The following is a 25,981-nucleotide window of genomic DNA, read 5'->3' as shown; positions in this document are numbered from 1 at the left end:
CATACAAATCTGTTCATATAGGATGAGATCAATGTTTTTATTTGAAAATGTTATATGTCAAATTGCATATTTTAAATCTATACCATGTTGCAACAATTTCCTTATTGTGACTGTTTGCATTTCTTAATGTATTTATACATCAAAGGCCGAATGAATGACAAAGAAAGTTTTATGCCTGTATCTGCAACAGCCTTATCACAATAAGAGCAATAGGTTAATTCTGGTACAGGAGAGACCCTTAAAGGAAATCAAAAAGTGTGTATGTTGGTATTGGCTATCAGCCAAAATGAGTTAGAAGATATCAGCAAATCGACATCAACAACAGTACAGGCATAAATCCACTGATTGTGTCCATAGACATAAAGGAATAGACACTCTCTTGTGGCAAACAGGTGGTAGATCTGAGTAGCTTTGTTCTGTGAGCAAAGGCTTCCTGGCTGGGGTCTCAGTATGTCTTTGGTCCTGAGGGACTGAAGAAATAGCTGTAGCACTATAGCAGTTCTCAGGGGACCAACACCAGTACGGTTAGAGAAATGTTGTAGTGAGAGAGGTGGATGAGGATCAGATTGCCTCAGGCTTTTGTTTGTGTTAATGTTTTGAACACAGGTCAATAAGCTGACACTATAGGCTGCTTTAGTTTCTCCCATGTACAGCTCTGCTAGAGGAAGATCAGCAAACGAAAGATCTGCTGTCTGTGGTCTGTGGGTATTACATCATGGGTTGTGTTGACCTGAAACATCTACATTATCTAATCTATGCTGTGGTGTTGGCTGCAGTGATGTGTTTTTCCCCTCTACTCCGAACTGTCCTCTGAGTTCGGAGTAGATCTAGTGTCGTTTTTGCTATGTTAGATAATTGTCTGATTCGTTCCAGTCAGTTCTATGAATCAGCTGTTCTCTAAAGTTTCTTTTGTTCTCCCTCACTTTCTATAATAGAATCTTCTGAATGTTCTACACACAATTGTATTCTAGACGGTTGATTCTGTCATTGAAGTTCTGTTAATGAAGTTAAAGTGAGCATTTGGGATCTTAGTTTTTAGTCTTAATTTTGTGTGGTCTCTCTCTCTCTTTCATCCTCTCTCTCTCATTTTGTCATCTCTCTCTCTCTCTCTTTCTTTCTCCCTGTCCTCCCTTCTCTGCCCTCCCAGCCTTCTCTCTTTCGCTGAGCTTTTTATGAGTGCAGGTAGCTGCCAATTGCATCATCCCATTTACAGCTTCAGAGAGAATCATGCATGAGAGTTAAAAAAAAATGCCATGTTGTCTACTTGCTTTATTTATTAATGCCCCTCATAACATCCAAACAACTAACGTGTTAGAATGAATTGCAGCAACAGTTAATCAATGCCACCCTAAACCGTTAAACAGTATTACTTTTACAAGCGCTGGTGTAGAGAGGAGGATTATTATGAGGTTTTAATGGAGAGGAGTGCTTTTGTTGTGTCTCTCTGTTTCTTAAGTGGGCCAGCATCCATGCACTGGTGTTGTCATTAGCAGGATGAGGCGAAGCAAACGTTACGTAACACCCCCTGTTGATCGCGCGGGCTTGTTCGTAATTATCAAAGGAAGGATATATCAACTTGGCGGAAAACTTAACGATAGGCTTATTCACTAGTCTGGTGTGTATTATTGCCTGGGGGGGCTTGTGGGAAATGGGGTACGCTGTGCATGAAAATCACATAACACAACCTCATGGCCAGCTAAAGATAGCTCTCTTCTTCTCTACTCTCTTTACTGGGGAGGGCTGTTCAAAGCGTTGACTCGTCTCACTCTGCATGTTAAAAGCCTCTGTCTTTCCTGCCTGTACGATTTGTTTCGTAGGGCAGTTTTACACTCCTTAAACCCTTTACTAAGACACTGAGGATGAAGAGGGAAGACAGGGGGGGGGGATGTGGAAATGTCTCTAGGATCGAAGGACTTTTTTAGTTTGCACAAGACATATGCACATAAAGCTGAAAGGGCTTTTTAGTTTGTACAAGACATAGGCACACATACAGTAGATGGAGTCTAGTATTAGATGGATATGTCAACAGTTCTTCTTTCCCTCTGTTTTTCTTTTCTTTTATGGACCTCCCTTTGCAGTCTCTTCAGTTCCTCAGTCTCTTAGGCACAAACATATACAAACACACACAGACACTCACACACAGACACTGACACACACACACACACACACACACACACACACACACACACACACACACACACACACACACATACACACATCATCAGTGACCACTTGCAGTCGAGTGTAATGGTGTGATGGCCTCCTGGGGGGGCCTTATTGTGGGTCTTCAGAGAGCTGAAGAGGCCAATTATAGAACCACAAACTCTCCTGCAGTGTGGACAAGGATGAGAAGAGCTGGGCAGAATGTGAGGCAGCATTTCTGGTGGAAACTCCCTTCTTTTGGGGCTGTTTGACTCCGGCAGCCTGTCGGAGATTGTCTTCATACAGTGTGTCTCTTTCACTAAAAAAATGACTTTCTCTTCCAGTTACAGCTGTGAATTTGGTATGTTTTGAAGCAAATCCTGATGCCTTGGAACAATGCTTTTTCTGACCTCCAGTTCCTTGATGGTCAGCATTTTTAGTAGATGACCTGCTCTTAGTAGAGGACCTGATTTGTGAGACGTTTGTCAGGCATCCGTATCCATCTCAGCTGGCGGTGACAACCCTGTTGATGTTTGCTTCCTTTAGAACACTGATGCTGGTGCGCTTCTCTTTCCAGCTAATGCACAGTAAGCGTATCTCTCACAGGCATCTGTAGTGGTAGTCAAGGTCCGGGACCCCTAATTTGTTTGGTGGGCAAAGTGCAAAGTCTTTCAGCAAGCAAAGTTTTTGTGCATGAAATACAGCTATATGGGAACATTGAGCGGAGTTGACTCATCGATGTTTGCGCTTCAATGTCTTGCCCATGATTCTAAACTAGCGAATAGATTTTATCTAGTTATTCAATTAGTTAGTTATCAGTTTAATTTGTTATGAAATTAGCTTTAATTAGTTCATTTCAGTTAATTAGTTAATTTGCACTTGGCCCATCATTCAAATTAGGGCCCCAGGACAGCATGTACTGTAGGTATCCCAGGTCTCGGTTTTCTATGGAGCCTTGCAAAAACTTGACGTACCTCGCTGTTAACGCTTGCCCTTGAGGAGAGCCGACTTCTAGCGCAAGTTAGCTGGTCCACAATCTCAAGGTGTAATTGTTATGTTGGCAGAGGTGTGGAGGAGTTTGTTATTGTTGGAGAAGGTGTGGAGGAGTTCAGTGTAAGTTCAGCTTGGTCTTTTTAATGTTTGTGGCAGATGAATTATGAACCTGACCTGTGCTGTCCTCCTAAGTTGTCTTAAAAGAAGAGATAGATGATTCCAATCAGTACTTAATTAGTTATTTGCTTATTTACTCATTTATTTATTTACTATTCGCATGTTATAGATGATCAGCTAAAGTATCGGCTTGCTGATGAAGCGTACGCTTATTTCCATCTGATGAAGAATACTTTTATTTTCATCAGATCCATTCCATCTTAATGTGCTGTTTGTGTTTGTTCCAGATTTAGTTATAAATAAGTAATAACTCTTTGCTCTTTGATGTATTTGTCAAACTGAGAAAGTGATGAAACACATCATTTCCTCTACGCAGTATATTGCTCTCTCTCCTGAGAGAGAGAGAGTGTGTGTATGTGTGTGTGTGTGTTTGTGTGTGTGTGTGTCTCGAGTAAACATCACCTGTCCACTCTACATACATGCACACACACACACACACACACACACACACACACACACACACACAGCGGTGTGTTCAAACTCAACAGCATACCGCATTGTTATGACCCCAGGTGTTTGCATTATGCAGCTTGTATGCTTTCGGGTTGTATGTCTTGTGTGAATGATGTGTGTGTGTGTGTGTGTGTGTGTGTGTGTGTGTGTGTGTGTGTGTGAGAGAGAGAGAGAGAGAGAGAGAGAGAGAGAGAGAGAGAGAGAGAGAGCTTGCCTGGATGTTATTTACTCTCTCTTATTCACCACTGACCTGTTGAAACCTTGTTAATTTGCTGCTGTGCTGTGCATTGGACACCTCCTCTTGTGTGCTTGTCAGCTCCAGATAAGGCTTTGTGCTTGAGATGTCTCCAGTGTGTGTATGTAGTGTGTGCCTCCAGTGACAGGGCTTAAAATTCATTTTTCAAAATGGGGGGGAATTCCCCCCTTAGGTTATTCATGTAGGGGGGATTTACACAATTTGGGGGGGAGGGGGGGTCGATTCTGATACCAAGTCAAGAATTGCAATTTCAATACTTCGATACTTTTTTTAAAAAAGTGTTTGATTTTGGGGCCCCCACCACCCTGACGTCATCAGTAATATATACTGTAGTGGGATCATTCACAACAGTGGACATCCTAGATTCTGCTTGACTCTCTCCACACACACAAACACACACTGAAAATGATAGCTTATGTGATATGTTTCTATCATATATTTTTGAATTCATATAGAGTGTATTTATTTAATAATGCATTTTTTTAAAGTATAGCATTTTACTAGTAATTACTAGTAGCTAAACATATTTAGTAATTTGAATGCCTCATATTGACGTTTAACCTATAACACTTAGGCATATCTTTAATGTGGTGTGTAGGTCCAATTGAGTGCACATTTCTGATGAGTAGGTGTAATTGAGTGCCTGTCACTTTAAGAAAATACGTGAGAGTAATGCTATGGAGTAATTAGCCCCCCTTCAACCTGACGGTTTTAGGCTATAGTCGCTAGTGAATAAAAGTTGTGCATAGTGCGGTATGTGTATGCAAATCATTATGTTTTCTATGTCATTAGATACAATAAATGTTCAAAAAACTAACATGTCGAAGACAATCTTTCTGGGATCAAGTGTTGACGTGACCTGAGCTAGCAGGATAGTTACCAAGGAGCTCTTTCCAGATGTAAAAGTTTGCCATGGTAGCATAGCCTATTTGCGTAAGCGCAAAGTGGTTCTCTCTCTCTCTCTCTCTCTCTCTCTCTCTCCGTGTGTGTGTGCGTCTGCATGAAGCTATGTTCAATTCAACTCGGTAGTTGATCAGTCCGGTCAATAGCACCGCATTCACGCCACTTAATGATTAGGCTATATTAACGTCATCAGACAGGCTGTAAAAGTGTATGCGGGAATTTCTCGCATTATGATGGCTAGAGTTGCGGGACTTGAACAAATTATGCGCAATACCCGCAATCCCGCAGTGAAATTTAAGCCCTGAGTGATGTGTGTGTGTGTGTGTGTGTGTGTGTGTCCAGTGTTATGTGTACTGTATGTTCTTGTATGTGTACTGTATGTTCTTGTTTGTGTTTGTTTGTCTGTGTGTGCACGTGTGTGTGTGTGTGTGTGTGTGTGTATCTGTATAGGACAGACTTCATCCCCTGTCTTGATGGAAATCATCATAAAGCCCTGTGTCTGTCTTTGCCTCTGTCCACATGTGCTGTTTATTCAGGCAGAGAGCATTCAAATGGCCTTCAGCTGGTCTTTTGTGATGGTGATAAACACAGTCCACACACACACATACAGAGAGAGAGAGAGGTCTAATTAAAGGTCTGCTAACAAGTGTGTTTGAGGATTTTAATTAGAGATAAAAATTAAAATGGATGAGCCCCTTTCACCTAAGACAAGGCTTTGTGGATAGTGTTTAACTGAAATAATGACTTTATGATATAAATTAGACATGTTTAATATTTAAAATAATATATAAATAAACCCAATTTATCTGTTGGAGTAGCTTGAATCAACACAATAATGTAAGATAAACGATAAATCTATGGCCAGCGTACTGTACAGCTTGTGTAAATGTCTAGATTGTAGAGGATTATTAATGTAAGAGACTGTTGTGTACTGTAAATGCAGTAGCATCAGGTCGTCAGGTGGTGGAGGGGTGATTGGTGTGTTAAACGACTTACATATGAGACATCAGCATTTTCTTTTATTTCAATTTCTCAGTGACAAAGACTGCACATTGAGATGCAAGCTTGACTCCTTGCCCTGTATGAACCAACACTATGCTCAATTTGTCAGTGGCTGTTTACTATTATTGTACTTTTCTGTCTTATTTTAATCTATCTGTAAATCCCTCTGCATAGCCTACAGTATAGGTTGTTATGGAAATAAAAGCTTTGGCCCTAGTTTAAATGGTGGGAAAAGTGCAAAATCTATTAACAAGTACTCATGCATGAACTATAGCATAACTGTGGCATGTGGGATCATTGAACGGACTCACCAATCAGGCAGCTACAGTGCTAAACTCTGGAGGCATGAACATAGGGACTCATGAACATGCCCCCAGAGTGAAGCCTTGTAGCTGCCTGGCGGCTGTAACTGTTGGCTGCAGCAACTCAAAAGAGGTAAAAGTAGGTTTTCGGGTTTTTTTCAGTACCGACAGTACTCGGTGACCTCGAGAAACAGAGAAAAATCGCCGGAATTCTCCTTTAAGGTCTTGCCTGTGGTCTTAAATTAGAAAATGGATTTTGCAAAGTTATTAAATTAGCTTTAGATAGATTTAAGACTTCATTCAAATTAGTACCCGATGTCTGTTTACTTCTGCGATGTGCTAGAATTTGATCTTTTAAATTATGCACAGTGTCAACAGTTGTTTGTTTATCTTGTTTATCTTGACAGTGTGTGATGTGCATTGTAACCTTTGAGTTGTTGTATGATGTTTCTGCTGACTGCTTGCTGTGTTCTGCAGGTCTGCCTTTCTATTCGCGTGTGCTGGAGAACTGTGAAGATGAAGCCAGATTTGATGAGGTCAGTCACTGCTCTCACCACTCATACCACATACACACACACACACACACACACACACACACAGAGGCCGACCGACAGACAGACAGACAGACAGACAGACACACACACACACACACACACACACACACACACACACACACACACCTCTAATCTCTGTTTACTCTAATCTAACTGTGGGGTAGATGGCAAATAAGCTAATTTCCCAAAAAGCTGGGCCGCGTTTTCCAAAAGCATAGTCGCTAACTAAGTTAGCAACTTTGTTGGTTGCAATGGAATTTCCCATTGCCAACCAACTAACTTGCTAACAGGTTAGCAACTATGGATTTGGAAAACGCACCCCTGTTCCAGGGGTGCTGTTCCAACTGGCAGCCAATGTCCACTCACAGAAAAATGGACCACATGTCTACAAAACATTTTCATTTTCATTTGAGCCCGCAACACTTTTGTCATGACTATGCCTCTTATCTAATGACTCTAGCGGTTTCTTGGGCCCTGAGACAAAACGATTTGGAAACACCGTTGGCCACATTAACATTTGAGTCACGGTGTTCTACTGTGACCAGGGAAATCGGGAAAAACTTTGAATACGATGATGCAAACAATCTCTTTGCGTTCCCCTCCCTGATTCGCCATGCTCCTATCACATGTCCTGGAACCCTTGCACAGAAGAAATCAGTGAGAAATCAGCTGTGTAATTATCCATGACCACCAACTTTACGGACATTTACAAGCTTTTCTTACCTTGCTGGCAACTCTCTTTGCCTGCAGCTGGTGTTCAGATAAATTCTGCATTCTACAATACTACAGCTGCCAAAATATGTATGAGGCAGAGAATTATTTGAGCGTTGAACGGAGTAGTGTAGAAAATCGTGCACACACACACACACACACACACAAACACACCAGTTAACCTTCTCCTCAGGTTCTGTTGTTTAATGTTAAACTCCATTGCCTCTGATTGTTCCTTTATAGCCAATGGCCCAAGACCTGCTTCATGATTGCAGAATTGTAATCTAAATTGTAATCACAGAAAGCTCCTGGGCCCATCTCTCTGTACTGGAAAACTAATGATAATTGAAAGTTTGGTCTGTTTCAAAAACGTTGTTGTTGGTGGTGTAGGAAGAGAAGCCACTTTGTGAATGGCTGATTTGTCGATCTGTATCCATAATGATTAAGATAAGTCTCTGGGTGTATTAGTGATGGATTTGTTGTATGGATGGAGGAGAAGATGTCAGGGGGGTTGGGGAGGTGGAGTGAGAGAGTTGCCTCGCTCATAATTGCACAGTTAAGCGAACATGGCAGAAAGTGGGAATTTGGCGTTGCTTGCATGAACATACTGTACTGTTTTTACAAGCTGAAGAAGAGCACAAGTGTCTACATCTCACGCAGTTTTTTATTGTTGTATTGCAGGTCCTAAGGCGTTCTGCTTGTGCTTTATATGCACCGGTTGGATGTAAAATGAGTTATAGAACAGTTAGGTCCCACTATTTATTCATTTCTGAAAAAGAAAAAGTGCGTCTTAGGGCCTGTCCACACGGAGACGCTTTTTAGGTTAAACGCAGAGGTTTTGCTTCGTCTTGGCCGAGCGTCCAAATGAATCCTGTAAACGCACTGCCCGAAACCGCACTTTTCTAAAACCCGGTCCCAGAGTGGAAAAATCTGAAACCGTAGCCCGTTTGAATTCGTTTAGACAGCGAAACCGCACATCCTGCTTGCGTATCGATGATGTCATCGCCACACCTCAGCTGCCCTGGACTTGCACTTATAGTATTGCCTAACAATACTAGTTTTCATACATGACATTACCTACGATTACACTCCGTAAGATAAATATCACAACTGGTGCTGCGCAGCGCCGATAGCTTATGACTGAACACTGTTTTTCCCGGTGTTTTTTTATGCATTCTAGCTACTGTCAGTGACGCGAGAGAACTTAAGTTAGGCCTATTAGGAAAGTGCGGTGTAAGTTTAGGCTACATTAATTTGTGCGTAGTGCCATTGTGATTCATTTATTTTACATGTCTTACAACATATATACATGCATTCACAGTCGAGTGAATTCAGATATAAGCATACAAAGATGCTTAGAACTCACGTTAAGCCGATGGTAGCACACTGAATGCAAATGCGCGATTTGATGCAGGCAAATTGACTGTTACTAACGAAGGTTTTATAGCAATACTATAAATGTGGCGACAGAATAGCCTAGAACTTGGGTAAGCCTTGCGTTTAGTAGCCTAATTGCGGTGATAGCCAAAACTAATGTGAATCACGGACTATCCTACAACCAAAGAAAGTAAAGGTCATTAGTAGGACTACCTGCGTTAGCCAAATAAAGGACGGGACTGCACCCTTCACAAACCGTAAAAAATAAAGTTTATTAGTTTTACAGTTGACTACAGTTGACAGTTCACCATCAGTCCACACAAACAATTCTGGTTTCCTTGCACTAGCCATTTCGTCATAGCCTATTCTGTCTGTTTGTAAAGCACAAACTTTGGTCAATTTCTGTAAAGAAACAGTGCCACCTATAGGCCTGGGGTATGAAGTAACGTGTTGAGTCGTGTTGAGATGGATCCGTTTGGACGCAAATATTCTTGATACGGTTCCAGGGAAGACGGAGGAAAAAAAGATTTAGCCTTAGTATGTCAGTACCTTTGGAAATGTCTGTTTGGAAAAGGCTGTTATTCTCGCCAGGCTGGAAAATTTCTGCTTAGAATAAATAATGAAATTCCCCTTTTGACGGAAAGCTGAAAGCTATTTCCTCTGCTGATAATGCCACCCTTTGTTTTGCCTTTGTTTTGCTTAATGAGGACATGAACAGTGAGTGTGAGAATGCAGACACACAAACACAAACACACACACACACACACACACACACACACACACACACACACACACACACATAAATGTCATTTCACACTCACACAAAAAAACACTTTTGAGGCGAGTTTTTAGAAGCGGCTAATGCAAGCAGAGCAAGAGGCGCTTCCGAAGCCAGAGGCAGAGACACAGAGACGGAGTTGGGCTCTGATGTGCTGTCATGTAGCCAGGGAGTCGTGTGGAAACATGAGAGAGCTTCCTAATCAGCCTCCACTCCCTCCCTCTCTCTCCCTATCTCTTTCTCTCTTCCTCTTCCTCTCGCTCTCCCACCCTCTCTGTTCCTCTCTTTCCCTCTTTCTGTTCCTCTCTTGTTCTTTCTCTCTCACTCCCTCTCTCTGTTCTTCTACCTCTGCCCCCCCTCCCTTTCTCTGCTCCCCCCCCCCCCCCCCCGCCCTCTGGCTTTGCTTATCCTACTCTGTGCCCCCTTCCTTTACCCACACACACACACACACACACACACACACCCCTGCTACTGCTCCTATGACTCAGTGTTAGATGGCCTAATTGGTTAAAGGGCACCGTGGGTCCATCAAATCGCCTCAGTTGATTTGTCAATCATCTGTTTATCATCATTACATCATCCAGTGGTTAACCAGTCACTAGTCTCAGCACAGAGTGTCTGACCAGCAGTGTGTGTGCGTGTGCGTGCGTGTATGTGTGTGTGTCTCATTTTTGTGAGTTTGTGTGTGTGTGTGTGTGTGTGTGTGTGTGTGTGTGTGTATGTGAGTGAAGCGGGGGTGTGAGGCGTTTATTGTTTGGATGCTCCTTTGAGTGGCTGAGAGAAAGAAATAGATAGAGAGAGACTAAACAATGGAAACGACTGCTCATTTCACATAGACCGAGGCGGAACGGCGGGACAAAGTGTCTCGCCAAATTTACTACCAAGCCCCCTAGACATTTTGCCGAGTGTTTTCGTTCCGGCACCAGTGTGAATGGGTCAAGGCGGAAAGGGGAATCTGGGCGGGCATTTCAATGCTATGTCCAGTCCACCACAGGAGATTGCAAATAAATCTAACTGATCAAAAGCAGCAATCGCAGAGACAGCACATTATGTCAATCTATAAATTCACAAAGTCTCCAGTCATTCAATGCCTGCTAGAGTTGACTGTATAATGCAATCAGTTGCCATAATAGGCTATCTTAAAATCCAGCGATAAAACAAAGCATGAACTCATGAGCGTCTGTCTGCCCTATATGTAGGCTATATCCTCTGATTGTAATGCTTATCTTGGCGATATTTGTAACATTTATTTTTTATTTGGTCTGTTATAAAATCATGTAGACTTATTGAACAATTGAAACACATTAGGAACTGCAAAGTTGGAGATAAAGACATCGCTGCAAATTTAAAACCGGATTACTCTGGAATGGCTAACTGTGCAGGGGAATGCTTTACACCTTTATGTTCGGTAAGGTCTGCTGTTTATTCTGATATATGGTTTGTCATGGTGTTGTATGGTGTTGAGGGAAAGTTCGCGAAGTATTCCACCAAGATGAATGGGTAGGGAGATGGGCGCAAAAAAATATTATTAAATTAAAGTTACTTTTCTCGCGAACCGTTTACCACAACAACTAATCACTAACATCGTTTAAAGGTTGAGAAAAAGCTCTTTCGTGTGATACATGTGATGTCTGTGATGAATAGGCTATTTAGCAAGTAGTTCAGCAAATTTGGGTGGGACAGAAATACCTTTACAGAGCAGCAGTTCTGGCCATATCGGCTCTGGCTCACATGATGTAGGCCTACTGCTTTAAATGCATTATCGCTTCACTACCCAACACGCGAACAAGAAAGAAAAGAAAAAAGAAACCAATGTGCTTATGTCGCGGTTTCTGATAGGCCCAGGCCTAGAGAAAAGACAGCTATGGTAACCTAACAATTAGGATTTGCTTTGCCTACACTGCTGTTTGGTTGTCCCAAACTTTGAGACGATCCATACTCGCATTAACTGAATCTTATCAACCCGAACTGCAATGTTGAGTGACAGGATGCAATGCCTAATAATCTCCTTCGGCATAACTGCTAACAGTGCGCCTAGGCCTACTGTTAAACACCTGAAAAATATTAAAGGAGAATTCCGGTGTGATATTGACCTAAAGTGTATTGAAACATGATACTGATGAGTGTGAACGTATGTCTCATAGCCCATCTCGGCTTGTCCCCTGCACTCCAAAATCTGATGAAATAATTCAGTGGAAATGCATGGATTCCAGTTTCTTCCAGTAGCAGCAACTGGAATCCATGCATTTCCACTGAATTATTTTTGGAATCTGATCCCTTATCATACCTGTTCATTCTTACTCGTTGCTCGACTTATCGTGACTAAATTCAAGATGGCTGCAAACGCTAAACTTCGTGAAGATACTGTCTGTATAAATTGTCTTGTAAGTAAATTACCAGTGCTTTTTCAAAGTTCTCAATGTCTCGTTTTAAATGTCAGGGCCCTCGGAAGTCTACCAATGAAGTGTGGAGATACATTGAGCCTCGTAAATGGGTGTAAAACAGTGATTTATTTGCATGGCTAGCCCGATGCCGAAGCACCACTATTGAAAAAGCTGTTGGTAGCATCGGCTAACTAGCGCCAGATTTTGGAGTGCAGGGGACAAGCCGAGATGGGCTATGAGACATACGTTCACACTCGGTATCATGTTTCAATACACTTTAGGTCAATATCACACCGGAATTCTCCTTTAAGCTGCTGTTTTCTTTTCATGACGAGCACTAGGCCTACGCTTGAATGATTTATGACTGAATGGAACGTTGCGTTTTTAAAGAACTGCTTATCACGTCGTGTGACAACGTTTACACTAATCATCATCTTCTAATATATCCTTATGTTAAGATGTCCATTCTCTTTGCCCTAGGCTATCATTTGTGCACGAAGCATGTTTCAATTAAGACAGTACACAAGCTATTTTTATTGTTGTAATATTGAATGAATAAATTGTACGCACAGTACATTGTACGGCCAAGGCAAGGGGCAACTCTGCTCTTCAATTTCCCTGTCAAATTACGTTTTATTGTCTGAAGACATCTATCGCAAAAATGTAACATTCTAACAGCAACAGCAAAGCAAATGTAAGCTAACCAAAGTGCAGTCGGTTCTCCCGCCATGGTTTTTGAAATCAACACCTGCTGTATCTAAAGGCCCACGCACATAAGGCCTATGACTATCACTCTACACGCCCCCTGTTGCACGTCACAATTTAATTTACTATAGCTGATCCTGCCTCCTGGCTCCCCAAAATTCCGCATCATGTGAACAGATCAGCAGGCCGGCAAATTTTCACCTCACTTTCAGACACAAAAAGAAGGCAAAAAGACATCCCCTCTTCCCGCAAATTTAGCGTGATCTCTGTGTGAAAAGGCCTATTCATAACACATTTGGAAAGGTTTTGTAAAAAATGCAAAGAGGAAGGACAGATTGAATACATGAGAGGATGAGACAGAAAGAGGAGAAATAAAAGAAAGAAGAAAGTAAATTCTTCAGATAAATAACAAGGTTGGAAAAGTTTAGCTTGGTAAAACAAAAAGATGACAAAAGACAGCGCAAGAACAGTGGAGAAAAGAAGGTGTCAGTGTAAGAAGGTGTCAGTGTGGTTGAGAAATAGAGAGTGGTGAGAGATAGGGACCTTAGAGCAAAGAGATTGTAGTCTTTTTTCTGAGGATAAAGCTCACAGTCAGTCTGTTTACATGACGTTAGAAAACATCAAATTATTGTGTTCGTCCTACTAAAACCGGACTTATTAAATACATGTAAACATGTTAATCCGACTGAAATTGTACTGAATCGAATTTCTGAAAGTCGGACTAACATAGATAATGCGGTTGGTAGGCAAATTATTCCTAGATGTCCTGACTCAGAAGTAACAGAAGAAGTGGCGGCGCTGTCTTTGGATAACACTGTTACTAGGGCCCTATGAAATCCGTTTTTATTATTTTCCAAATTCCGTTTTATTTTTTGAGTCAACAGAATATCTGCAAATTCTGTGCAATTCTATGTCTATAAGAGAATTCCGTTTTCATGTGTAGATTCCATGATTCCTTTTGCGTTTTCCGCATTGCGGAAATCATAGGGCCCTATATTACCAAGGAGTAGCGTACATCTCATTTGTATAAGAAATGAAGCGTACATAACGTTGTAAAACGGTCCAATTCACCGCTCAACATGATACCAATTTGCCACCGGCTAAATTGTTTGTCAGTTGTTTTGGTCTGTGACATAATAGGTCAACCGGAAAAAGACAAATACTTGCAAGCTGGAAGGGGGCATACTGTAGTGGAGTCGGACATACTTTGGTTGGTCAATGAATCAGCAGGCTTGGTCTGAGCCCTATGTGAGTAGAGTTTGTTAAATTGTTAAAGTGTGTGTGTGAAACAATAAAAGCACTTGAAGCACTTCATCCTTCCTGACAGTTCCACAGCCTCTTTAGTCTGTCAGCATTGCTTCTTGATTCCTGTACGCCCAAGACAAAGCCAAGAACACTGTGACACTTCCTTCTGATGTGATGTCACTTCCAGGTCCCAAGCAGATGACTGACATCTCTCACTTGGAGCCTTATGCAAAAGAATGCACACATTGTGTGTGTGTGTGTGTGTGTGTGTGTGTGTGTGTGTGTTAGTGGCAATAAATGGCTGAATTGATTGTGTGCTGTGAGGGAAGAGAGGAAGAGCGGACAGAGCTTGGAGATCGACTGCCTGTGGGGAGCCTGACTGGGGAGAGACAGGATTGTTAGAGATGCAAGACACCATCAGATGAGTGTGTGTGTGTGTGTGTGTGTGTTTGGGGGGGTGGGGGGGGGGGGGGCAGTGGAAGGTTGTGGCAGGTGTATGTGACCTGAGGAGGGTTTCTGCCTTCACTCCACCTTCTGACAAGATGGGAATGGGGAGAGTTGTGGAATCGGCCTGTAAGATCTGAGAGAATGAGCTGTAGATTGAGATTGACAGACGCTTTGTGTGTGTGTGTGTGTGTGTGTGTGAGAGAGAGAGAGAGTATGACAGACACTGGGTCTGTCTTGAACATATGGAAGAGAGCATCTACTACTTTCTACTACCACAGACTTATTGGAGATATGCCTTCTTAGAACTGTTTCTTCTGGGGAAGGGTATTTTTTTGTGAGCAGCTGAGACTATTGTACCTAGTCTAACCCTTCAGCGGAGTAAGAGACGGATCGGGGAGTGAGAGAGATCCATTGGTCAGGCCTATTTTGTATGCAGTTTGATTGTGAAGATCACTCACTGTACAATGTTACGGGGTATGGATATATTTGGTGGAGGGGAACATTCTTTCTCTCTCTCTCTCTTTCTCTCTCTGTCTTAAAATAAACTCTTGTTAATTTAAAATGATCTTATGAGAATGTGCTAGATAAGTCTCTTTATATTAAAAAGCAGTGTGTGTAAGCTGAGCTGATCTTGTGTATGTGCTAAAATATTACATCAACTAATCCAGCAGTCTATCCTGTTAGGAAGTGAAGCTGCTGTCCATTGGCAGAGTAGCTAGCAAACCCTTATAATGCATTTTCCAAGACACGATGGCACAGTAACGGAGAATATTTGAATGCAGTATGAGTATGGCACTGATATTCATACATTCTTTCACATTCATATTCATGCAGTGCGATAGGAAAAGAAGAAGTGACAGACAGAGAGAAATAGAGAGAGAGAGAGAGAGAGAGAGAGGATTGAGAATAGATTGGCTTCTATGTTGTCTCAACAGACCAGACCCAATGGGAGTTCTCTGTCTAGTGTGGTAACAGAAGTGTGTGCATTTCATCAAGCTAGTATTAGTCATAGTAGTACCGGTAATAGTATTTGTATAGTAGTATGTATGTATAGTAGTATTACAGTAGTATTATACGGCTCTTCACAATGCTAGTAGAACGCTCCATTGACTTGAATGGGATTTCCCAAAGTTCAAGCGATAAATAAATTCATGTAATTACCGCTGCAAACATATAGTTACCGCTGTCAATGGGTTTTGTGCTTCTGATACGTCTTTCATATCACTACGCAATGACTGGAACTTCATTCAAACGTGAAAGCAGACGGTTGATCAGCTGTGTTCTAAAGAATGTTTGATTCAAGTTCAGCAGCGTGTGTTGTTGCAAACTATTTGTTTCTCAGCAAATGCCACGATGAACGGTAACAAATAGGCTAGGTTATGTACATTACATTACATTACATTACATTTGGCTGACGCTTTTTTAACCAAAGCGACTAACAACATGGTAAACAGTAAGTTTTAGAACAATTCTCACAATTTTAGGACAGTTTAAAAAAACATTAGAGTACAGTAAGAATAAGTGCGTCGGTGAGTGCTGTTTTTAACAGTTACTTGTCAGTTTAAAACGGCTGGTGAGTGCTAGGATCAGTAAGACTTGTTGTAAGTGTTGCTATGAGAGTAGATGTTCTCTAAAGAGCTGGGTCTTCAGGAGTTTTTTGAAAGTGGAGAAGGATGTCCCTGCCCTTGTAGGAACTGGCAGTGTGTTCCACCAACGAGGAACAACAGATGAGAAAAGTTTGGATTGGCTTGAGCGTACCGGTGGTAGAGCTAGACGTCGTTCGTCAGAGGAGCGCAGCGGTCTGGAGGTAGTGTAAGTCTGTATGAGGGCATTCAAGTAGGTGGGAGCAGAACCGGAGACTACTTTGTAGGCAAGCGTTAGAGACTTGAATTTGATGCGGGCCGCCATAGGTAGCCAGTGTAGCTGGATGAGCAGCGGGGTAACATGTGCCCTTTTGGGTTGGTTGTAGACCAGGCGCGCCGCCGCGTTCTAGATCATCTGAAGTGGTTTCACTGCGCAGGCTGGGAGACCTGTCAGGAGGGCATTGCAGTAGTCGAGTCGTGAGATGACTATTGCCTGAACCAGAAGTTGGGTAGCATCTTGAGTCAAGTAAGTCCTGATTTTCCGTATGTTGTAGAGTGCGAAACAGCATGACCGGGCGACTGAGGCAACATGATCTGAGAAGTTTAGTTGGTTGTCGAGAACAACTCCTAGATTTCTTGCAGTCCTGGTCGGTGAAACAGACAGGGAGTCAAATTTGATGTTGATGTCGTGGTGTATGGTAGGTTTAGCTGGGTTGACCAGCAGTTCAGTCTTTGAGAGGTTCAGCTGGAGGTGGTGTGCCTTCATCCATGTAGCTATGTCTGAAAGGCAATCCGAGATCCGTGCTGAAACCAGGGGGTCATCAGGTGGAAAGGACAGATAGAGCTGTGTGTCGTCTGCATAGCAGTGGTATGAGAAGCCGTGCGAACGGATAATCTGTCCCAAGGAGGTGGTGTAGATAGCAAAGAGGAGGGGGCCCAGCACTGAGCCCTGGGGGACCCCTGTGGTGAGATGGTGAGGTGCAGATAGCTGACCAAGCCATGATACGTTAAACGAGCGTCCTGTGAGGTAGGATTCAAACCAGGAGAGAGCAGAACCGGAGATTCCCATGTCAGCGAGTATAGAGAGAAGGATACGGTGATTAACCGTGTCAAAGGCAGCCGATAAGTCAAGCAGAATGAGTACTGATGACCAAGCGGTCACCCTGGCTTCTTTTAAGGCTTCTGTTACAGACAGCAGAGCCGTTTCTATGTAGGCTAAAGTCATATCGTGGGGAGTTTATTATTTCGTTTTGGCAAGTAGCCATATCATAAGCGGGATAATGTATAGAACGCCGGTCATTACTGTGAAAATAAGTCCCTTCAGGGCGGAACAAGACCCCTCCACTGCGCGTCGGGGTCCGGTTCGCCCTGTCGGGACTTATTATGACCACCGCGCAGCGAAACGGCGGTCATATAGGTTTAGTTAGATTTTTTCTTTTTCGCATGTCCAAATTTCCGTCAAGGATTCCCGGGACACTGTAAGACCGGGGTACACGAAACTTGGTGGGCATGTAACCCCACATGGATAGCATGGAACCATCGTTTTTCGTTTTGATCTGTAGCCCCCCCGCTGGACTGGACCCCCTGAAAGGAGGGTAGGGCAGACACAGTTTTCTGTGAATATCTCGAGAACCGTAGGGTTTAGGAGGACTTTTTTTTTGTATGTTGTAATCGCAGGTTTTCTGTGACCTAACATAGTCAAAACTGCACGAAATTGGAAGTGTAGGATCATTATGACACCCTCTGAATGCACGCCAAGTTTCGTGGAATTCCGTTCATGGGGGGCCACACAATAAATTAATTTATGTTACTATACACCAACTGGCCTGTAGGTGGCCGGAGACAGTTTTCTGTGAATATCTCGAGAACCGTAGGGCCTAGGAGGTCCACCTTTTTTTTGTATGTTGGTCTTAAGGGGGCATGTCAACCTATCCCATTACCACTTATTTCATGTATAGCGCCACCTAGTTAAAAATGAAAAAGCAAAACATTAGGTGTTTTCATCACAATATCTCTGGCTGACATGGTCAAAACTGCATGAAATTGAAAGTGTAGGATCATTATGACACTCTCCGAATGCATGCCAAGTTTCGTGGACTTTCGTTCATGGGGGGCCTTACAGTAAAATAATTTATGTGTACATTTAGTGACCGTACACCAACAAGGATTCCCAAGACACTGAAAGACCAGGGTACACGAAACTTGGTGGGCATGTAACCCCACATGGATAGCATGGAACCATCGTTTTTCGTTTTGATCTGTAGCCCCCCTGCTGGACTGGACCCCCCGAAAGGAGGGTAGGGCAGACACAGTTTTCTGTGAATATCTTGAGAACCGTAGGGCCTAGGATGACCAATTTTTTGCGTATGTTTGCCTCCAGGGGTCATGTAAACCCATTCCATATGCACACATGTGCATAAATAGATACACACGCACACACATACATTCACAGTAATCCTACGTATGACACATACTCACACAGTAGACATATATACGCATGCAAGCACATGCACACACACAGGCACATAAACAGGCAAACACACAAGTACATGCACATGCACATGCACGCACACACACCCACCCACCCACCCACACACACACATAAACATGTACACGCACACATGCACACAATTCAAGAATTTCTCAGAATTATGAACAGGCAAGATGGGGTGGCGTTGTATAAAATGTATTTTACATGTGAAATCTATGAACTAATCATGTTTTGGTACTTGTTGTCTAGCAGATACCAGTGAGAATTGAGTGTGCATAATGCAATTCAGTGAGTTAGTTAGAGTCATATATGCCTTTTAGCATGACTTATTTTTGTGGAAAACATGTGCTGGACTGGACGGTGGTCATATTTTGTACCGCTCTGCGGTACATCTAGTTTTCCCAGTAATGACCGGCGTTCTATACATTATCCCTTACGTATATTAGTATTAGTAGTAGTAGTAGTAGTTATAGTAGTATTGGTAGTATAGTATTAGTAGTAGTAGTTGTAGTAGTAGTGGTAGTATTAGTTAGCAAGTAGCAGTATAATGGCAAAGTAGCAGTACATTGCAATAAAAGCAAATAGCACCACAATGATAAGCTAATAGCAGTACAGTGTGATTTGATTTAACAGAGATCAAGTACATTTTAAAAGAGCTTAGGTATATTGTAATAATGCACTGCATTAATCTTTAAAAACAAATGGTAATTTGTTGTAGTTGTGTTTGGATTGCATAATATATGATGTACAGACCCTATGCCATGATAGTATATAAGTAACAGTCATCAGATGAAATAGAAAGTTGTGTTGAGGGTATGGTGAGTTGGTTGCACAGGAGAAGAGCTGTGATCTGGAGCTAAATTAATGAGACCTTTCTAAGTTATATATAGAGGTGCAAATAACTTTTTCAGTGAGGAAGACATGGAGTGTATTTACATTATTTATTTCCACATCTTAAATATGAATATGTCTGCCTTAAGTGCCCAGAACATCAGACAGATTGAGTGCATGTGTGTGAGCGTGTGTGTGTGTGTGTGTGTGTGTGTGTGTGTGTGTGTTTGCATGCGTCCGTATGTGTGTGTGTGTGTGTGTGTGCGTGTATTTTAAATGTCAGTTTTATTCCTGCATTTTTCAATGTTCCCTTATCTGACTCCACTGCTTGTACCTCCAGTCTTATACCCATTACTGTCAAACATTGGGCATCATGGGACTTGTAGTCACCTTTAATTGAATGCTTAGCCTTTCTTATGGAAATACTTGCCTAGACGACTCACCTGTCATTTTTAATGAGCACATCACCTCCTAATTAAACAGCCTCACACACTGGAGCTGACTTGAGACACACACACACACACACACACACACACACACACAGAGTGAGCTCTCTTTCTTTGTGTGTGTGAAAAATCTGTGTGTGTGTGAGGGAGAGGGGGAGGGGGAGAGAGAGGAAGAGAAATATGTTAGCCATAGGTGATTGATCATTATTGGAGCCTCATAGCTGTGCAGAGGAAAGCCCTTGCCTCATTATACACCCATAAACAGCAGTGTGGATTACAGGAAATGACTCATCTACACAAGAACACGGCCACTTCCCTTACTGCAACCTTAGTACTGAGGTCACACCAGCCAGCAATCACTGTCCAGCCATAGACAAAGACTGGGGAATGTAGTTTTTTTTGTTTTTTGTTTTTTGTCGAGAACAGATTGAGCATTCTATAATAGAATAGATCATAGATCATGAGTGCCATATTGCTTTTATACTTTTGTTTTTATCAGTTCTACTACCAACTAATTTAGTTTAAGGACATCAAGTTGTGTTTTCTATAGTTTATTTCAATTTTTGTTTGGTTGTCTCATTTTAAGCTGTCTATTCTGTATGTGCGTGTGTTGTGGTAATACTTCTGTGGTTCTGTGGTAATAACAGTTCTGGCTCTGTCAACAGAAAACAACTATGGCTCAGACTAAACCATAAGCTAGATCTCAGAACACTAAGGAGGCTATGTGATTGGCTGTTAAGTTCAAATGTTACCAATCTTTTTCCATTGTTGCGACCTGCACTTTTAGGGTAAATAAATACCAAGCTGCAATGTAAAATAAGAAATGCCACCACCATCTGAAATATATGTTAAAGGGGAGGCTGAGTAGGTGAGGAAGTGAATAGGTAAACGAACCTGAAGGTCACCACCACGTTTATTTTGATGTGATGATGATTGGATGAGCTGACCTAATTAAGTCTTAAATGCTCAGCATTTCCGTTGAAGTATTCATGAGCTGTTATGTTTGTATCAACACTGTAATGCAACTCCTGTTGTGTGTGTGTGTGTGTGTGTGTGTGTTTGTGTGTGTGTGTGTGTGTGTGTGTGTGTGTGTGTGTGTGTGTGTGTGTGTGTTTGTGCTGGTGCATGTGGGCATATGTGTGTGTTTGTGTCAGTGTGTCAGCGTACGCACGTGTGTGTGTGTGTGTGTGTGTGTGTGTGTGTGTTTGTGCTGGTTCATGTGGGCATATGTGTGTGTTTGTGTCAGTGTGTCAGCTTACGCACACGTGTGTGTGTGTGTGTGTGTGTGTGTGTGTGTGTGTGTGTGTGTGTGTGTCTGTGTGTGTGTGTGTGTGTGTGCGTGCATGCATGCGTGCGTGCGTGTGTGCTTGTGTGCTTGCGTGCGTGCATGTGTGCATGTGTGTGTGTGTGTGTGTTGGTGAGGCAGTAGACTGTAAAGATAGACCTTATTATCTGCAGAGCCAGATTGTGGCGATTCAGCTGTATCAGGTTCACACAAATCTCTCCTTTCCTCATGGACCATCACTCCACAGAGACATTGAAACTGTTTTTCGCCCTCTTTTTATCAGCTCTCTCTCCCTCTTTCCATCTCTCCCTCCCCCTTTCAATTCTTTCCCCATTCTGTTCCTTCTCTCTCATTCAGAATTAAGAGTGCTTATTGGAATTACAAATAGGCACGTGTGCAGTTGTTTCATAGTTTTCAAATGCATAAATGCATGCACAGCTGCACCAACACACACACACACACACACACACACACACACACACACACACATACACACACACACACACACACACACACACACAACCGAGAACAATCTTATGTGCGTACATACACTCACAGACAGTACGTATGCACACATACACAGACACACTCAAACTCACATAGACATACACACATCTCTCTCTCTCTCTCTCTCTCTCTCTCTCTCTCTCTCTCTCTCTCTCACACACACACACACACACAGACACAGACACTCACTTTTGGCTGCACAGACTGGTATAAATTACAGGATAAGAGGCAGAGCCAAGAGGTTGATGGGAGGCTCACAGTAGGTCAAGAATGATGAAGAATGCTGCTGGTCTCTTCAATATCCACTGATATTACACACATATTACCCACCATAAACACGCTCTATTTTCAGACTCTCATGGACCCACCATTTGCCGTGCTGCAGTGTTACCCACTGATGCAACCTTTACAAGGTTGTGCATCAGAAATAGGGAGTCTTTGTTACTCAGTGCCTGGACAACTATAGCCTCCTAGTTGAAACCAGCAGTATCTTTGATACAACACACACTCACCTGATTATGTGCATCAGTGGAATCAAGCGTGCTGCAGACCATTTTGCCATGAGGTACACTATCGGTCAAAAGTTTGGGGTCACTTAGAAATTTCCATTCTACTCCATTAGACAGAATATCAGTTGAGATCAGTTGCATTGTTTTTTTAATCAAGGCAGCATTTTTCAGATTAGATTATGTGCTTACATAATCGCAAAAGGGTTCTCCAATGTTTTCCCAGTTAGCATTTTAAAATGATATCAGATAAGTAAACAGAATGTGCCTTTGTAACATTGGATGAATGGTTGCTGATAATGGGCAATGTAGATATGTAGAGGCAATGTAGCCTCTCCAATGTAGACTGGTGCTTTGACCACGAAACTAACCCTCTCTACTGCAGACTGGTGCTATGACCACAAAACCGACCCTCTCTACTTTGAAATGGTAGAGGTAGACTCCACTGGTTTTCCCCTTTTGTAGACTGGTTTTATGCACTTCGCTTCGCATCGAACCAAACTATGGCCCTTCGCTGTTCTAATATCCCTGGAGCTTACAACCTATTTAGCCTGGGTGTTCCCATGCTGCCTTGCGCGCGATTTGATTCACGCTGCTACAGTGAGACCATGGCAGCCTGGAGACCATGGAGCAAATTTTCGCCTGAGATAGGGAACCAATCACAGAACAGGTGGGAAAGCAAGACGATGATGAGCTATGCACAGACGCATTTGATAGACATCTGTGGCACCCAATAAACGGATCTGGGCATTTTTTTCAAATACGAGAAAATGAACGTTTGGTTCCCAGACCACGTCTCATTGAGAAGTGGTGGCGCTAGCCAGGCTACAACCTATTGGGGTTTATTGCTTAATTGAAGGTGAATAGATTCTCTGATTTGATTTGAAGTATTGATTAGCATTGTGAATAATTCACACTGAGCATCTCTCTGGGGCTCTCTTGGTAAAACGTTTTTGTGCAACAGAAATGTAGCGTCCACTCTCAAGTGTAATATTATTGCAGCCTGAGTTAAGTAGATTGATTCTCAATACTCACACACAGTACATACTGTAGTCTGAAGTAAATAAACAGCAAACAGAACTCAATATACAGCAAAATACACACACAAGAGGAAATAGACTCTGTCAAGATATAGAAATTGCGGTGGAGAAATGAGTAATGCCATCAAGCTGACATGGAATTTAAACAATGAACCAGGTTTCTCTGTAACCTCCATGGTAGTCTGACACATTACACTGAAGTAGAATAGACTGTGATTTTATGTTAATACATTCTTTTAAAAAAAAGAATACATTCAAGCTTGAAAATAATGTCTGAGAGCCAGAACGAGCTTTCCATGATATCATGACACGGTGGATCAGAGCTTTCACACAACAAAACGCACGTCACAGACAGAACTCAGTGATGTAGTTATTTAAATAGCACACATCAACATATGTATTCTATTCTATATCCACTTATGTCGGTGCTAGGTCATGTATGTCTGTCTCATTGGTCAGAATTGGCTTTTGGTATTTTTCCCTGAAAAGCTGAAAAAGACTCTGAGGAGAATTGCCTTGTACTTTATCCACTGTGTAGCTTTTTGTCCCTGAAAGATTTCCGTTAGGTGTTGGAGGCAGTGTGTTTTTTTCTCTCTCAGTGCGGTGGAGCGGCAAGGATAACTGCAGCTAAATTACTCCTTATCAGAGAGGACTAATTAGGAGCCTGAGCCGCACAGCCAAACCTAATAACCCGTCAAGGGCCAGGATGTAGCCTGTCTCCTACCAGTGTGTGTGTGTGTGTGTGTGTGTGTGTATGTGTGTGTGTGTGTGTGTGTGTGTGCGTGTGTGTGTGTGTGTGTGGATTGCAGGCTGTCTACTTCTAGTGACAGACCTTACAGCAAGAAATAGACTCAGTCACCGAAGAACACATCTTTACAGTGTGTGTGTGTGTGTGTGTGTGTGTGTGTGTGTATGCGTGTATGCGTGTGTGTGCGCGCCTATGTATGTGTCAGGGACAGAGAGGACGCATCTGCATAGACACCCACAAAAACCTTGACATGACAAGGGGGGAGTACATGGGGGTAGAAGATTCCATTCTCCCTGTCAAAGGCTTAACTTGTAAAAGTGTGTGTGGATAGGAGACTACACTCTGCCTTTAAGGATCAAAAGCATCACAGATAGAAGGACAAGAGTTGTTGACATTGCACTTGCCTTCCTAAGAGTATTCACCCTTTGAAGGTCATGATGAGGGTATAAGATTGCAGTCTCTTCCTCTATAGGGGTCTATGAGAATCCACTGCTGGATATGTAGAATATGTTTTGGTGGTTATATACACATCTGTACTTCGAAAAACAATTCAAAACAAATTAATAAACTACCTGACCAATTAAGTTGGAATTTGTGATGTCAGCCTTTTGACCTGAGGTCTGGACATGCATGCCCTCCAACTTGTTGTTATTGTTTTTGTTGTTGTAATATCCCACATCATGTTGTGACATGGTAAGACTTGGCTGTTGATTGGCCACTGTGGGATATCACCTATGTAAAGCACAAGGAACTTAACACCTCTTCTGTATGTATATCTGAAATTGAAAAAGATTTTCACAGGAACAAAGACTATGGCTTCTTGTAGATTTTCCTTTTTTTAAGGGGGGATTTTTAAGCTTTTAATCAGACAGGGCAGTGGAGAATGACAGGAAGTGAGTGGGAGAGAGAGTGGGGGTGGGATCCGAAAAGGACCACGGGGTGGGAATCGAACCCGGGTCGCCTGTACGGTGCAGGTGCCCCAGCCAGTCGCACCACAGCCGGGGCCAGTGTCCGACTCTTAACCTGTAGTCTGACACCTGAGTGTCTTGTTAATTGATGAGCAGCTGTGGGAGGAGCTAAGGCCATGTCTACACTATGCCGGATTGATCTGAATTCAAAACACTTTTCTTAAGTTTGTGCCTCTCATCTACTCTGGTGTTTTCGAGCTACTGAAATGGAAACAATTTAAAAATGCTGTTGGCCCCATTTTCATTTTAAAACTTTGCATTTCAACATGGACAGGGAAATCTGAAAACATCTGAAAACGATGACTAGAAATCCATGTTACTTTCCTGATTGTTTGCTTCCCTAATTCATTGTGTTCATATCATGTGATAATGGTATGCCTCTATTCCAGAAGAAAACAATAAGAAAACACCATCTACTCTTTATGACTCACTTCAACTTTCACTACTAGCCTGCTGGCGAGAATGTAACATCAAGAACAAAGTACAGGATTTACTGGCCTTGCTGATGCCTTGGTACGATATGTAGTGCAGTTAAATTCTCAATAAATAAATTAAATTAGATTAAATGAGTTGTGCAAATGGTCATGAAAGCCACATTTCAGGGGTCCAGTGTGGACAGAAGTCCATTTCAGTTTCGGAACTGCAAATGTGCATATGGATAGAAATTGCATTCATTTTAAAATGCCGTTTTATAACGGAAATGTTATAGTGTGGATGTAGCCTATGACTATGAGGTCAGCAACTGTAGGATCCCTCTTGCCTGGGTCACCAGTGTCTTCTGGGCACAGACGTCAGGCACCAGTCCCCTGAAATCTTTTCTCTGGATAGAGTTTCTGAGATGAAAGGAACAGTTTCCTGTATTTTCTCTTTTTCTCAGGTCTTCACAGGGGCAGTGACAAATGTGCTCTTTCACAGAGTTTCATTCTAAATCGGCTAGTTATGAAGCTAATTAGCCAGCAACTATCATTCAGCATGGATTCACAGGTATTCAGTGTGTGTGTGTGTGTGTGTGTGTGTGTTTGTGTGTGTGTATGTGAGTGTGGGTTGCTTGCTTGTGTGCATGCATGCGGATTTTGATGCTCCCTACAGCAGACACACTGCTTTACAGCTGGAAACTTCAGCTGCAGAGAGAACATTCTAGAGTGTT

At 42.4% G+C, this 25,981-nt stretch overlaps 1 protein-coding gene across 2 annotated transcripts in view; it reads left to right on the top strand.

Moving 5' to 3' along the window:
* The window catches only part of otofa (otoferlin a), a 129,959-nt gene that overhangs the window by 1,955 nt on the left and 102,023 nt on the right, over nt 1-25,981 (top strand). For both annotated transcript variants that reach the window (XM_042094384.1, XM_042094385.1), the window contains exon 2: nt 6,706-6,764. In XM_042094384.1, the coding sequence (XP_041950318.1) occupies nt 6,706-6,764 (59 nt within the window). The remainder of the gene's footprint in view (nt 1-6,705; nt 6,765-25,981) is intronic.

This window comes from Alosa sapidissima, chromosome 6 (assembly GCF_018492685.1).
Source record: "Alosa sapidissima isolate fAloSap1 chromosome 6, fAloSap1.pri, whole genome shotgun sequence".
NCBI classification, from domain to species: Eukaryota; Metazoa; Chordata; class Actinopteri; order Clupeiformes; family Clupeidae; genus Alosa; species Alosa sapidissima.
The sequence above is the reverse complement of the archived record's forward strand: the minus strand, read 5'-3'. Positions and strand labels throughout refer to the sequence as shown.